Source organism: Anastrepha obliqua, chromosome 4, assembly GCF_027943255.1.
Source record: "Anastrepha obliqua isolate idAnaObli1 chromosome 4, idAnaObli1_1.0, whole genome shotgun sequence".
Taxonomy (NCBI): domain Eukaryota; kingdom Metazoa; phylum Arthropoda; class Insecta; order Diptera; family Tephritidae; genus Anastrepha; species Anastrepha obliqua.
The window spans coordinates 101,702,766-101,717,352 of record NC_072895.1 but is presented as its reverse complement, the minus strand read 5'-3'; the positions used below and the strand labels follow the sequence as shown (position 1 = coordinate 101,717,352).

Below are 14,587 nucleotides of genomic sequence, written 5' to 3'. Positions count from 1 at the left end.
GACGTTTCGTTGTACGAAACGACACTAACACAGGTTGCTTAAAATTAAATTGTTTATCGTTTTTGACAGCTAATAGCTATTTCCAATTATTTGAGAGTATGGTTTTTTGTAAAACCAATCTGTGTCTGTTTGCACAACTTCCCAACATTTGCACTGCATTACCGACATCATATTTTGCTGATGGCTATCCAACAGTGCCGACAACTTGACTTGAATTAATTCACTGTCATTGTTCTTCTTCTTAATCGGCATTATAAGCAAAAGTTTTCCAAAAGTCATCTAGCTGATTTTATTACACGGCCAACCTTTAAATATAGATAATTAATAATTAATAGGAAATTATGCCATCATTGGAGGTAAATGTAAACAAGGTGATTGTGCACCCATTGGTGCTGCTCTCTGTAGTGGACCACTTCAACCGCATGGGAAAGATTGGAAACCAGAGACGAGTTGTCGGTGTGTTGTTGGGCTGTTGGCGTTCAAAAGGAATACTTGATGTATCCAACAGTTTTGCTGGTATGTTATTTATATATTTGTTGTAACATTGTCTTCATTTATAAATGCTTTCATATTTATTTAATATATCCTAAGTGCCTTTCGATGAGGACGAAAAAGACAAGTCAGTATGGTTTTTGGATCACGATTATTTAGAAAACATGTATGGCATGTTCAAGAAAGTAAATGCACGCGAGCGGGTCGTTGGTTGGTATCATACTGGCCCTAAACTACATCAAAATGATATTGCAATAAATGAATTAATACGCCGCTATTGTCCCAATTCAGTGTTGGTGATAATTGACGCGAAACCTAAAGATTTAGGTCTACCTACTGAAGCATATATTGCAATTGAAGAGGTGCATGATGACGGTTCACCCACCAGTAAAACATTTGAGCATGTACCAAGTGAAATTGGAGCCGAAGAAGCGGAAGAAGTGGGTGTGGAACATCTGCTGCGAGATATTAAGGATACCACAGTTGGTAGCCTCTCACAAAAAATTACCAACCAATTAATGGGTCTGAAGGGTTTGAACGCACAATTACACGATATTAAGAACTATTTACAACGCGTCGGTGATGGTAAAATGCCCATTAATTATCAAATTGTGTACCAACTTCAAGATATATTCAATTTATTGCCCGACATCACAAGTGAACAGTTCACTGAGACGATGTACGTCAAAACGAATGATCAAATGCTTGTCGTATATTTGGCGTCCATGGTACGTTCCATCATTGCATTGCACAATCTCATCAATAACAAGCTGACGAATCGTGACGCAGAGGAGGGCAAAAAAGTTGACAAGGATGCGGAGAAGGAAAAGGAGAAGAATAAGGATAAAGATAAGGATGGCAAAGATGTGAAGGACAAAGACAAGAAGAGCGATGAGAAATCTGCTAAAAGCACGGAAGATAGTGGCAAGAGTACCAAGAAATAGGAACGAAAGAATAGGAAGAAACCGCACCGAAAGAAGAAGAAAAATAGAAAAAACCACTAGAGCGTTAACGTTGTTTCAGCAGAAGGAAATAAAAGAAAATAAAAGCTGTGCGAAAGCGGTAAAAAAGATAAATAAAAAATAATTAACTCCAACATTAATGCATACACTTCTTCATGTACATTTAAGTTTAGTATATGTTACGCAAGTACTTTACATACATACAATAAAAAAGAATATCCAATAAATGCAAGCTGTACGTGTAGCACTACTAAATATAAAACAACTTTGTACACCATTTAATTTTTGACGTTTACTAAAGAATAACGGGGAAATGTGTTTCTTCTACGCTTGCAACTTACGATTTTTTCGCTTAAAACTAATGTCCATATACTTAATTTATGTATGTGCATAAACAATAGTACAATATAAGAAATGTTTACCAAAAAAACAACAACGAAATTTGTTAGTTTATAATTTCGGTGCACGCCTTGTACTTGACTGCAGACAGGGTGTGTCTATGGAATTTGTAAAAGGAAGAGTTTATTGATTTGCCTTTTATTTTTCGAAAGCCGTCAATTGAAACTATTTATTCCTACTGGTTTGTCATCTAGTGGAGCATATTTTAATTTTATATTTTGGAATATTATATTCCAAATGCATGGATAAATTGAGATTAGTGTACTAAAATACCGATTGTTAACCACCCAAACTTACAAAGGAACTTTTTTTGTGCTATCATTTAAATGGCGGTATAAAAAGATAAAAATACTCAAATTGCCAGGGTATTCCGCTTTATTTTTATTTTATTTTAACATTAAACTACATTTCTAGCATTATTTGTCTGTCCGTTAAAGCGGCAGCTTCTTAATCTTATGAATCTTCAAAACGCCGGATAGGCGCGTACGCTATACCCCACTGATGCTGGATACCACGTTGGATAGGCTTTTCACTTCGTGGACAAACTATGACGAAGAAAGGAAAGGATTTAACAAAGATGACAACGGTGTTCCCACGACAGTCGGTTCTACGTAACCGGAATGACCCGGATTTATATCCGGCCAAGGACTCACTTCAGCAGCATTCCCCGTATGAAATTATGGGGAATGTTTATGCCGCTACAACAACAACAAAGACACATACTTGTAAACTACGTCGTTATGGGTTATGGGGATATTTATTGTATAATTAAATTATACTAATAAAACCCTTACAAATGCGTTTAAACGTGGCGGATCCGTTATAGTTTATTCTGATTATTCGATAGTAACATTATTTCCCTTACACTTCTACATGCAATTGTATTAAAAATAATAGGAATGTTACGATTTTTAACAATTTTTTTTACCTTTTGTATTTAGTTTGTTTTTTATAAAAGTATAGCGCATTCTACAACACAACCAACGCAAAGCTTCATGCTTTATACAAAATTCACAAGTTTAACAAATTTCAAAACAAAACACATCAAAATTTCCAACTTTTTATTTACAATTTTAAGAGAAATTCTATGTAAGCACGTTTTTTTTAGCCCATTCATTATTAGTATAACGAAGTGCTCGAAATTCTCGTCAACTTCCGCAATTTGTTTTCGGTGAGGTGTTGAGCGGTTTCTTCCATATAAGAGGTTAGGGTAGTCAGAATTTTCAAAAAAAATGGATTTTTTTTCGCATTTGCTTAAAGTACACTATCTTTAAAATATTGTGTGAAAATTTGAAGGGGGCTCGGTCGCTCCGGCGCTCGGCGCAAAACTTTAAATGCGTTTTTCTCAAAACTATGTTTTTTGAACTGGTGATCACAGTTACTTAGTTACTTAGCTTTAGGTGGGTTTCAGAGGTTGAAAAAAGGAAGATTTTGACTATTTTTTTTAGTATATAAAATCATATATTTTACAGTAGGTTCTGTTTTTATGCGGTAGATACGTTCCGCAAGAAACAGCATAAAGAAAAAACAGCATAAAAAAAGCTACTAGTTCTATAGTAAAACTATAGATACGTTTCAAATGCTAAAACCGCATAAATCTGAAATAATCGCATAAAAAAGGGCACTAGTCCCATATTATTACTATCGATACGTTCCATAGACCGCATGAATCTGAAATAATTAAATAAAATCGCATAAACAAAATATTGTATCTTTGAAAATTATATCTTTATATATCTTCCATACTTGTAGGGTTAGCATTTCTGATGAAATCTGTGATGAGTTTTTGCTTAGCTGGTTTAGAATCTTGTTTATATGTACAATTCCCCATAGGTCGACATGCATTTTGTAATTTAAAAAAAAACCGCACTATTTCAAAACCGCATAAAAAAAAGCCGCATAAAAACAGAACCTACTGTATTTAAACAATTCATTATATCTAAGATACATATATAAACAGTATTTTGTGAAATTTTTATTTAAAAATTTCGAAAACTCAGCCGTTGGACCCGCATCTTCCTTGACGTCTAAAAAAATGCTCTTTCCCTGGACAGCATAACTCATTATTGGTTCATCTAAAATCAAAAAGCCAAACGGATTTCGTTAGTACATGGATAAATCTCGTTGTTGTACGAAGGAAAAAAAAAAAATCAAAATTTGAATTTTTGACAGGCTTTGAACCAAAAAACACATTTTTTAGTGAAATTTTCGACATACATTGGCTCAAAAAAAATAGTTGTAATTAAAAAAAAAAATCCTTCGTTCAATAACTTGATAATGTTATTTCAAAGATTTGTACAAAATTTGAACTAAATCGCTTCATAACTTTTCGAGATATCGTGTCCACCGACTTAAAAAATGGAGTTTTGAGATAAACACGTATACGAGCGAAGCGCTCAATTGACGTGGCCTAATGGGCGGAACTTCTGAAGGGTCTATCTCTTAGAATTTTACTCGGATTGACTTAAAATTTTAGGAGAGTATTTTAAACATACTGTAGGGGAGGGGGCCCAGTTGTGACGCAGCTAAATATTTTTGACATGCGGTATGAAAATGACAGTTTGAGCCCTGCCAATCATGTTCGTTTGACGTTCAGCAGTTTTTGTGCAGACACCAACGTTAGTAGTCGCATTGTGTATACACGCACCAAACATCGTGTTGAAAATCGTGCGAAAAAGTTATTTTGATTTTTCTCAAAGTACCAAAATTTTGTGAAATTAACAGTGAAAAGGCGAGTGTAATGCATCAAAATATTGTATTTGCCGTATATTTTGTGATTCTATATGGATTTATGTGATTATGTGGTGTCTATAAAAAACTTGCTTGTCATACACAAAATAGTATCGTGACCCGGTTGTGACTCAGCGGGTGGCCCAGTTATGACGCACCTTTTTTTTTGCACTACGATCATATCATCATTTGCTTAAAGCTGTTGCCGCTGAAATTGACCGCTGCCAACTCGATCAATTGCAACGTATGCAAGCGTCCAGTTCATTTGAAGTGCGCCAACATGCAGGCAAGTTATTTCACTTGCAAACACTGCGAAAGTGACGTGGACGACGACTAGGAATATTTAGATGACGATGATGAATAAAAATCGTTGTCATTTATGGCCATTGAAGGACATTTTCTTTTGTATTTTTCATTATTTTTGCCATTGAAAGCCTTCAAAATAAATAAATCATTAAATCACAACAATTGGTGTGACATTCCTTTCATATTTTCTCATTTCCAGTAAATTTCTTGAGGTGCGTCACAACTGGGCCACTTTTTTTTTGTCCTAAAAAAAGTTATCCTGAAAAAATGTGTTCCAAAATTTTTTGAGTAACTCAAATAAACATACTTTCTTTGGAGAAAAGTTGCGTTTGGTTAATAGTTAAATGTTAAACTTCTTCATTTTTCAATTTGCGGAACTGAGGAAAAAATTTTAATTTTTTTCAAAACCCGCGTCACAACTGGGCCCCCTCCCCTACTATTTAATGAGACAAAAAAAAATCGATTTTTTTGAAATTTTCAAACCCACCTAAACCCTTAAAAACCGCTTGGAAGATTTCAATAAAATTTATACTCTTTTCGAAAAACATAAAAAACTCGTGCGTGATCGAAGGATTTTTTTTCAAAAATTTCGATCTTTATTAAACAATTAATTGTCCCCTATGTAAGTATGGGGAATGTTTATGCTGCTACAACAACAACAACAATTATTATCAATTTTTTTTTGAAATTTTGCTAAAGTCAAGTCGAAACATGATGTATTAATGCTATGTTTTTATTTTTGTAAAATAAAGCAATTGACTAGCAAAACAAAGTTACTGAAAATCATCATTTTTTCGGGCATCTGACTACCCCTAACCCCATAAGAGACTTTGCTTTGGGCGACTTCAAACTTACACTTTATTGCACTAAAACTGCATCTTTGAGTCTTCTAATCATTCTGATTAAAAAATTTAAATTTTTGATGTAAATTTGTTAAATTTTTGTGACACAAAAACTGCATATTTGAAGTCTTCTAATGAGTCTGATTAAAAAATTTAAATTTTTGATGTAAATTTGCTAAATTTTTGTGAATTTTATGCAAAGTTTGGCGCTTTGAGTTATACATATGTATTTTGTTGTAGAATGCACTATATTTTTTTTGTACAATAAAAAAAGTTAAAATTTGATTGTTGTTGTTGTTATTGCAGCATAAACATTTCCCATACATTCCAGCAATGCTGCTGGAGTGACAGTGCTCAGATGTTCCGATAACTTTAAAATTTGGCAATTCGTCGCGCTATTATTTTGAACACAGTTATATGTATAATCTCATGAAAAAAGTACCGAACTGAGGAGTTGGTATACTTCCCCCGAGAGTCGGTTCTAAATCGCACTCCTCCGAAAACGTATGTATGTAGTGTTTTATGTGGTTACAACAACAACGCTCTCCGCTCACACATTTGAGTTACAAGTTAACTTATCAAACACACCTGTATGTAGTTCGCACACAAGAACTACACTCATTGTCAGATTTGCTGAGAGCAAATTAACGGTACCACGATAGGCGCCATCTCATTATTCTTTCCATCATGATTCGCACAGCTGTTTTATTTGGCTGTTGGGGGTGGGTGGCGGTGTGAACAGACATGCGCATTAGAAGACGAATGTAAGTGAACCAAGACCGAATATTTGTTTAGACTTGGACATATGATTTTCACAAAAGTGCTTTGTTGCTAAATTGAAGTAAATCACTATTTTTTTGTGTAATATTTTAGTGCAAAAGAATTTTGGAGTTTGCGAAGTAATCTATTGTGATGCGTGAGTTTGAAAATTGAATAAGACAAAAAAAAATATTACAGTGATGGGTTTGAGGGTAATTGAAGTGGACAAAGGACACTTAATCGAATTTATTGCAATACACACGCAGAGTGCCTTAACACCTACACTCACCTACATGCATATGTACGTGCATGCACGCACACACGCACCTGTGCATGTATTCTTAGTGAGCGCTTGAATGTCAAAAGCAATTAGTCAGCCAGGTCTCGCACACGAAACTGCAATATTAAATATAATCATTAAATTATAAATTAAAACTACGATCGTCCAAAATCGATCGATTGATTGCGTATTTGGCATGCGAAGCGCGTATTCGTCGCGTAAAACATACATACCTACATATGCCAGCTGAGAAATACAGAAGCAAAAAAGAAAAAATAAATTAATTTCAGCGCTCGTTTTACGGTTGTTTGTTTGTGCTTGGCGATTAGTTTCGATTTAAAACGCTTCGTGTGCAGTTCAAAATAAAATTAACTACGATTATATCCAATCGCCTTGAAATTAACGAACTAACATCGGGCTTTCGGGTTTTCTAATCAATTTTTTGCACTACCTTTCAAAAATGAAGTGACAATTCGTTAACTGGATTTTGTGCAATTTCTTGCTGAAAATCACTTAGTGTAAAAATCAAACGCCAGCCATTCATCAATACCTTCGAAGCAGTGACCTTTGCAGTGCCACAAGTCGGTGCGTCAACGCCGCCACCAACATCACCACTTCCACCACCACCACCACCACCACCAAATCAACCATATGCCACACGCATTTTAAGCAACCCCATAACAACAAAAACAAAAACAGCAACACCCAACAACTAAACAGCTACGAAAACGATGAACAACACAAAGTGGAATACCCGTAGCTTTAGCGGTCAACGCTATCACTCGCCCAGTCAACAAGAGGCGACTATGCGTCGCAGTCTTGAGGAGATTTCCAAGGATCTTAAAGAGATTGAAAATGTTATCACCGCCACGGAAATTGCCGTACGTAATGCTAACAAAGCGGATCAAGCACCCAAACGTAGGCGTAATAAAGCTATGCCGAATAAGGAGAATAAAACGCCAAGTCCGACGGAACGTCAAGCAAATGGTGTTTCGCAAAAGTCATCGCCCGTCACTTACAAATTGAACTCCTTCAAACGGCAACGCCAGAAAATGAGAAGTCCACGTCTCACCAATTCGAAGCTGTACTTTCGCAATGGCCGCATTGGCTGTTTGGAGGCGGAGCAGCATGGCTCGAATATACAAGGCACACACGCGCTAGTCAAGGACATTCTAAAGTATGTCAATGAGAAACCTTTGGTTAGTCCTGAGAGCGTACGTCGTGTGTTGAATGGTACGAAGACGTCGACGCCAGCATCACCTACAACACCGCTAACGAATGCTTCGTCCGTTGCCACGGGTTGCGCGCTGGAAGAGCAAAGATGCGAGCCAGTGCTGTTGCCTGGCGAAGTGCCAGATGAGAGCGATGTGGTTGTTGGCATAAATTTTTCCAGATGCAGCAATAATACCATTACAAATGGTAGCAATAGTCAGCGGCGGCCACAAAGTGAAGGCTCCTCGATGACGGAGAACACAATGTCACAGCCGCTGGTCGATGATGATGAACAGGATGTGCAAATCTGTTATGACGAGCTGCCGGATATATTGAATGATGAGCAGAATTTTGGACCAGAACTGGTGAAAAGTGATTTCGCCGCAGTGGCGCCGGAGGAAGAGACACCAACTGATAGACGCTTTAGCGCAACGAGGTAAGCGGAAGGCAGGGAGAAATTGCTTTTGAACACTTTGAAAGAGAATTCAACTGCATGAATAGATAAATATTCGGTATCAATAAAATATACAAAAAAACAAAAAAACGTTCAAACGCCCAAAAATATGCAAAGTTTATTACAGCTAATGCACGAATTTTTTTTCTGTGAGTATTTAATGTTTTATTTGTTTAGCGGCTTACGATAAGCCGAATATAAGTAAATGCATATTTCGAACGCTGCTTATCGCACGTCTGCTTACTGCCTATGCTCTATACTTTTAGTGTGCAGGTGAAATATGAAAAATAGAAAAATGGTAATAAAAATTCAGTTAATCGATTTTTGCATGTGAAACTAATTTACATATCTATCTTAATAATCTGCATACTTTTCGCATGCGAACAATGCTGATGTTAAAGTTTCTGCGCCTAAAGATATGCATAGTAATAATTGTATGGCACATACCAGCTTAACAAGTGTTAAGGCCGAACTTCTCTTCCTATTTGTGGTGTTCGTGTTTCGAAGCTCCACAAATGGAGATCCGATAGTTTCATACCGCCTCTAAAGGCATGTGATTTTTATGAGAAACTTTTTTTTTTACCATGGATGCACCCACAGGGCAATCGAGGGCAACGCTTATTACAAATTAATCGTGTTTTGATATTTTTAATATCTTAATAGGCACCGACTAGGCCCTCGCCGTTGTGTCAAACTCTTATTAAAATCCTTTCTAAGACGCTAAAAGTTATTTGGCAAAATTTGGCGCATTTTGTATTAAAAAATGGTTGAAGGTTTTGCCAGGCTGCTCAGTCCATCATATTTTTATAGGAAACACTTGTATACTTCGGTGGCATATAAACTTTATTCTAGCTCTAACTTTACTCTATTCTCTATACCAGCTGACAGTATCGTTTCCTTCGACATAGGCATGCCTTAAAAACGAGAAGATATTTGAATATCTTAAGCATCTTTTAACTGTCTCCATAGAGCATAAAAGAAATAGCAAAGACTTCTGTATCAAAGATTACCTTTAGCTGGTGCATAAGCCTACGGAGACAAGGTGAGAAGCACTTTGACTTTAAGCAGTCACACTTTTGGTGTAACACAGGATATTTTTACTCAACGACTAGCCTTAGCACCGAAAAAACCATCAGCCTTGTAAACTTGCAGAAAATCATTCCGGCCAATAAGTGCCACTACTAAGTGGGCAATTAAGTACTAAATAGGAAGGAAACGCCTCGTTCTAAAGCTCTCGGATATGCTCGTTCTAGTGTTTGGAGCACTCGCATAGACGATCGGAACATCTCGTAAAGAGGGTATTGCTAAGGAAGGGAATAAGAACGTTTGCGCGTTTGAAGATGATACAACCTCTAAAGTTCAGCGATCATCTGGTTCATGGTAAAGGAAAATAGTCGTCCTGGGCCTCTCTGTCGTAGAAACATAGACCACAGAGAGAAAATTCTGGATTTGTTTGGCCGCAGTCCGAACTTCATAAAAAAATTTTTCTTGATACACATGCCGTGGTACTTGGCGCTCTACTACTTTTCTCTGAACATATAATTGGCACGTACACCTTTTTTGGGTGTTTGGCCGAGCTCCTCCTCCTATTTGTGGTGTGCGTCTTGACGTTGTTCTACAAATGGAGGGACCAAAAGTTTCAAGCCGACTCCGAATGGTAGATATTTTTTATGAGGAGCTTTTTCATGGCAGAAATACACTCTCCGCTATTAAAAAACAATTTTTCTACATTTTGGTCTTTCACCGAGATTCGAATCTACGTTCTCTCTGAATTCCGAATGGTAGTCACGCGCCAAGTTATTCGGGTAAGGCGACATATTTTATTATAGCACACCTATTTTTTTGGTAGCTCAACCAACTTGGTCTTATTGGGCCTCAAATTAGGCCTGAAATAAATTTTCGAGAAAATCCCGAGAAATTAAAATCATGTAATTGAATGTAAAATGTATGTATGTATGTCATGTAAAATTTTCAGTACTTGAAAGCGCGATGCTATAGATTTTCATTTTAAATCATTTTCTAGATGGTTTGATATAAAAAACTCTTAAATGAGATAATTTTTATGAAATTTTGTGAGACTAAAGAGCAATGACACCACTATCAATTGAGCCTACGTACGTTAATTTTTTTTACGATTTGTAGAAACATTGTTTTTTAATCGGTGATAAAAAAACTATACAATTTTCTCCTCTCTTATTTCTCCTCTACAGCCTCAACTCGGATGTTCGCGACCAGGTGCGTCATCTTGTGCGTCGCTTTACGGCACGCGCCAACAAAGTTAAATCACGCATAGAGTTGCCACCGACACCGTCAAGCAGTACCAGCGCCGATGCCGATGCCGGCACCAGCACTGACGGTTCGGCCTCGCCTGTGCGTTCACTCCCAGCCGCACTGAAATCCGTAAGCACAACTCATGAAAATTCCCCATTCAAAACGAAACTGATGGATGCAGCCAAATCATTGAATCGTGGTCGTCTTTTCGAAGCGGACACATCGCGTTCGAATGTGTGGATTTGTTCCAGTTTATGTGGTAGCAATAATGAGGAGAAGACACTTGATCCACAGGGAAAAATCTACATTTCATGGTTGTGTGTGGTCTCGCTATCGTTTCTCTATAATGCTTGGGTCATACCGTTACGCTCCACATTCCCCTTTCAAACGCCGGAAAATACAAACACCTGGCTGATATGTGACTTTTGTGCGGACATCATTTATCTGTTGGATGTGATTTTTTTTAAACATCGAATCATGTATCTATTCGAGGGATTTTGGGTGAAAAATAAGAATTTAACGCGCAAAAATTACATGAGAAAGCTGCAATTTAAGGTAAGATTGAAAAACTGAAATACAGTAGCGTTAAAACTGTAAAGCACAATTTATTTGAATTTCTTATGGTCTGGCGCCTATGACTATGCAACGTTTTGAGTTTTTATTGATACTTGCAAGACTTCATGATTCCCTAAAATAACTTTGGGGGGACTCTTTAATCATTTGTCGATTTTTAGTCGGCTTTAATTCTAACACAAATACAAAAACATCTATATGTGCCGCCAAATGTATGCTTTAATATTGATACTGAGAATAAGATTTATATTAACAAGGAGGATGGTAAAGGTGATATGTAGATGGGAAAAAAGATAAATACACAGATAAAGTTAGAGATAGAGATAAAGATGAAGATAAAGATAAAGATAAAGATCAAGATCAAGATGAAGGTCCAGATCAAGATAAAGATCAGGATCAAGATCAAGATAAAGATAAAGATCAAGATAAAGATAAAGATAAAGATAAAGATAAAGATAAAGATAAAGATAAAGATAAAGATAAAGATAAAGATAAAGATAAAGATAAAGATAAAGATAAAGATAAAGATAAAGATAAAGATAAAGATAAAGATAAAGATAAAGATAGGGATTAAGATAAAGTTAAGATAAAGATAAAGATAAAGATAGAGATAAATATAACTATAAATATAAAGATAACGATAACGATAAAGATAAAGGTAAAGATAAAACTGAAGTTGAAGATGGAGATAAAGATAGAAATAGAAATAAAGATAAATATGAAGATAATAACAAAGACAAACCCAAAGACAAAGATAAAGATAAAAAGATAGAAATGGGGCAATTATCGAGATAGAGAAAAGGATACAACATAATGAGAAGGAGACAAAGAAAACGAACTGGTTGGAGTTCAGTTACTGCGCAGGCACTACACCATTTTCAACTGTAAATGTTGTAGTAATTATAAATGTCAGACCGAGCTCCCTAGTAGTCAGTGCTTATTCTTTAGTGGATCCTCTATTTATAATTACATAGTTCTCATTTAAATAAATAAATAAAAATAAAAATAAAATTTTTTGGCATCCACTTTCAGCTGGACTTGCTTGCACTACTTCCTTTGGAGCTTTTCTATTTCAAATATGGCACTGGCGCTGTTTACTTACGCTTTCCGCGCTTGTTTAAAATTCAAAGCTTTTGGGAGGTTTTCAGGCTGCTGGATCGTGTTATATCTTCACCACATTTCGTAAGTTCATTTCGTTTCATTCGTTTCTCCACTCTCTTTGAACAATTTGGTTGCGCTTTTAAGGTACGCGTGGCTAAGACCCTAACATATATGTTATATATGATCCACCTAACAGCTTGCGCCTATTACGCCTATAGTGACTACCAAGGTAAATCAAAAAATTGCCCAAAAATAAAAGAAACAAGAGTTCCTTTGATTTTTAGCTTAACTTACAATTGGTTTTACAGGCCTTTTTACTGAGAATGATACCATTTTATAAATCTCAATTATAGGTTTGGGCAAAAATCGTTGGGTTTTCAGCGGTAAAGGACATCCCTATGTGCGTTGCTTTGCCTTCGCCACGAAAACGGCAACATCTATAGGTAACTGAGAAATAGAATTTAAATATTTTACAATCTACGCATTGACATTTTTTCCAACACTCACTGCCTCACATAGGTAAAAATCCGAAACCCGAGCGGGAAGGTGAATATGTATTCATGACCGCCGCTTGGTTAATGGGTGTCTTCGTTTTTGCGTTGCTCATCGGTCAGATACGTGATATCATTTCGACGGCAACACGCAATAAAAACGAATATCGTCAATTGGAGGATGAGACCTTGGAGTATATGCGACGTTTGAATTTGCCAAGCGAAGTGCAAGGACGGGTGAAAATGTGGTTTAAATTCACTTGGGAGCAACAGCGTACTTTGGGTAAGAAAGAAAAACAGTCCACTTAAAATGCTACGAGCATTGAAAGCTCAGTGACTTTCACTGCCAAAAAAATTGTTCTTGAAAATGCTAACCACATTTTTCCATTTCCTCCATCCAGATGAAGCCAACATTTTGGACTCACTACCGATCAATTTGAAAACAGATATCGCCATCGCCGTGCACATACAGACACTCTCGAAAGTGCAGCTTTTCGCCGATTGCGAGGAGGCTTTACTGCGCGATTTGGTCTTGAAATTGCGTGCAGTCACCTTCCTGCCGGGTGACTATGTCTGTCGCAAGGGCGAGGTTGGACGCGAAATGTACATTATCAAACTGGGGCAGGTTCAAGTGATGGGTGGTCCACACAGCGATATCGTATTGGCCACACTCTCTGAGGGGTCCGTCTTTGGTGAGATCAGTTTGCTCGGCATAAATGGGGCCGATCGTCGCACGGCAGATGTACGCTCCAAAGGCTATGCAAATCTCTTCGTGCTCTCCAAGTCCGATCTCAACGAAGTGATCGCCTACTATCCCAACGCACAAGCCATACTGAAGAAACGTGCGCGCGCGCTGATGCGTAAGAATGCGGCACGTGAACGTGAGGAAGAGCGCGCCAAAAGCGCGCTAAAAGCCGATGTGGTTATCAGCAATCCAAAGACGCCCGAAACACCGCCCAAGTTGCTGAAGACTGTCATACAGGCATTGCCCTACGAGTCACCTGCAGTGATGCTGATAACGCGTGGCTCTAAGCGTATGCGCAAAAAAAGTAGACCCAATCCCTTGGCAAGCATAGAGGACCAAGAGTGTGATGATGTCCAGATAGTGGCAAATGAGCTGCGTGCCGGTATGGCCGGTATACTGGGTGTTGGTGGGGGCGGTGTTGGGAGGCGTGCCAATTCGCCAGATTTGCTCTCATCCATACAAAATGAGTTGAAGACCAAGCACAGCTTTATAAATTTGACCGATTCACAAAAAGCACTAATCATATCGAAATCCACTAATAGTTTAATGGAGCAGCAGAGCACCAGCGAAGAGGCGCCATTGAAGGCGAAGGGAACAGTTTAAGTGTGTCATATAGACGACAGTTATTAATTACATAATATACATACATATGTATGTTTTCGAAAAGCTTTATAAATACGTACATGTCTCTCTGTATGTACGTATGTATGTATGTATACATTAACGTACGAGTATATTATACTTTTATGACATATGTACTTGTTGGTAATGAAGAGTGATTCAAGAAAAAGAGGTTAGTAAGAATGCAATAAAAAGTTTTATTTTATTATTGTGACCATTGATGTTCTGAACTTGCGGCACTTAGAAGCCATTTATGTAACTGCATGCGCAAACCGGTTCCAAAAACCGCTATTGTACATACTGAGATGCAAATAAATATAAAAACTTCTACTAAAGAAAAACATACACA

At 37.2% G+C, this 14,587-nt stretch overlaps 2 protein-coding genes across 2 annotated transcripts; both read left to right on the top strand.

Annotated features, from left to right (window-relative positions):
• Nucleotides 1-231: 231 nt before the first annotated feature.
• LOC129245476 (26S proteasome non-ATPase regulatory subunit 7) lies at nt 232-1,895 on the top strand. Its single transcript, XM_054883655.1, has 2 exons — nt 232-516; nt 592-1,895. Exons 1-2 carry the CDS (start codon nt 342-344, stop codon nt 1,434-1,436), a joined length of 1,020 nt encoding a protein of 339 aa, XP_054739630.1. The 5' UTR covers nt 232-341; the 3' UTR covers nt 1,437-1,895.
• Nucleotides 1,896-6,524: 4,629 nt separating this feature from the next.
• On the top strand, nt 6,525-14,584 carry LOC129244768 (cyclic nucleotide-gated cation channel beta-3). Its single transcript, XM_054882595.1, has 7 exons — nt 6,525-8,418; nt 10,647-11,262; nt 12,313-12,462; nt 12,526-12,610; nt 12,735-12,824; nt 12,901-13,155; nt 13,274-14,584. Exons 1-7 carry the CDS (start codon nt 7,502-7,504, stop codon nt 14,218-14,220), a joined length of 3,060 nt encoding a protein of 1,019 aa, XP_054738570.1. The 5' UTR covers nt 6,525-7,501; the 3' UTR covers nt 14,221-14,584.
• The last annotated feature ends 3 nt before the right edge of the window (nt 14,585-14,587 follow it).

Excerpts from the sequence above, each read along its gene's own strand:
- LOC129244768 (XM_054882595.1), top strand. The coding sequence starts at position 7,502 with ATGAACAACACAAAGTGGAATACCCGTAGCTTTAGCGGTCAACGCTAT. Across the intron at positions 12,463-12,525 it reads TTATATCTTCACCACATTTC|GTACGCGTGGCTAAGACCCT; the intron begins GTAAGTTCATTT and ends TGCGCTTTTAAG. Across the intron at positions 12,825-12,900 it reads GAAAACGGCAACATCTATAG|GTAAAAATCCGAAACCCGAG; the intron begins GTAACTGAGAAA and ends TGCCTCACATAG.
- LOC129245476 (XM_054883655.1), top strand. The coding sequence starts at position 342 with ATGCCATCATTGGAGGTAAATGTAAACAAGGTGATTGTGCACCCATTG. Across the intron at positions 517-591 it reads TGTATCCAACAGTTTTGCTG|TGCCTTTCGATGAGGACGAA; the intron begins GTATGTTATTTA and ends ATATATCCTAAG.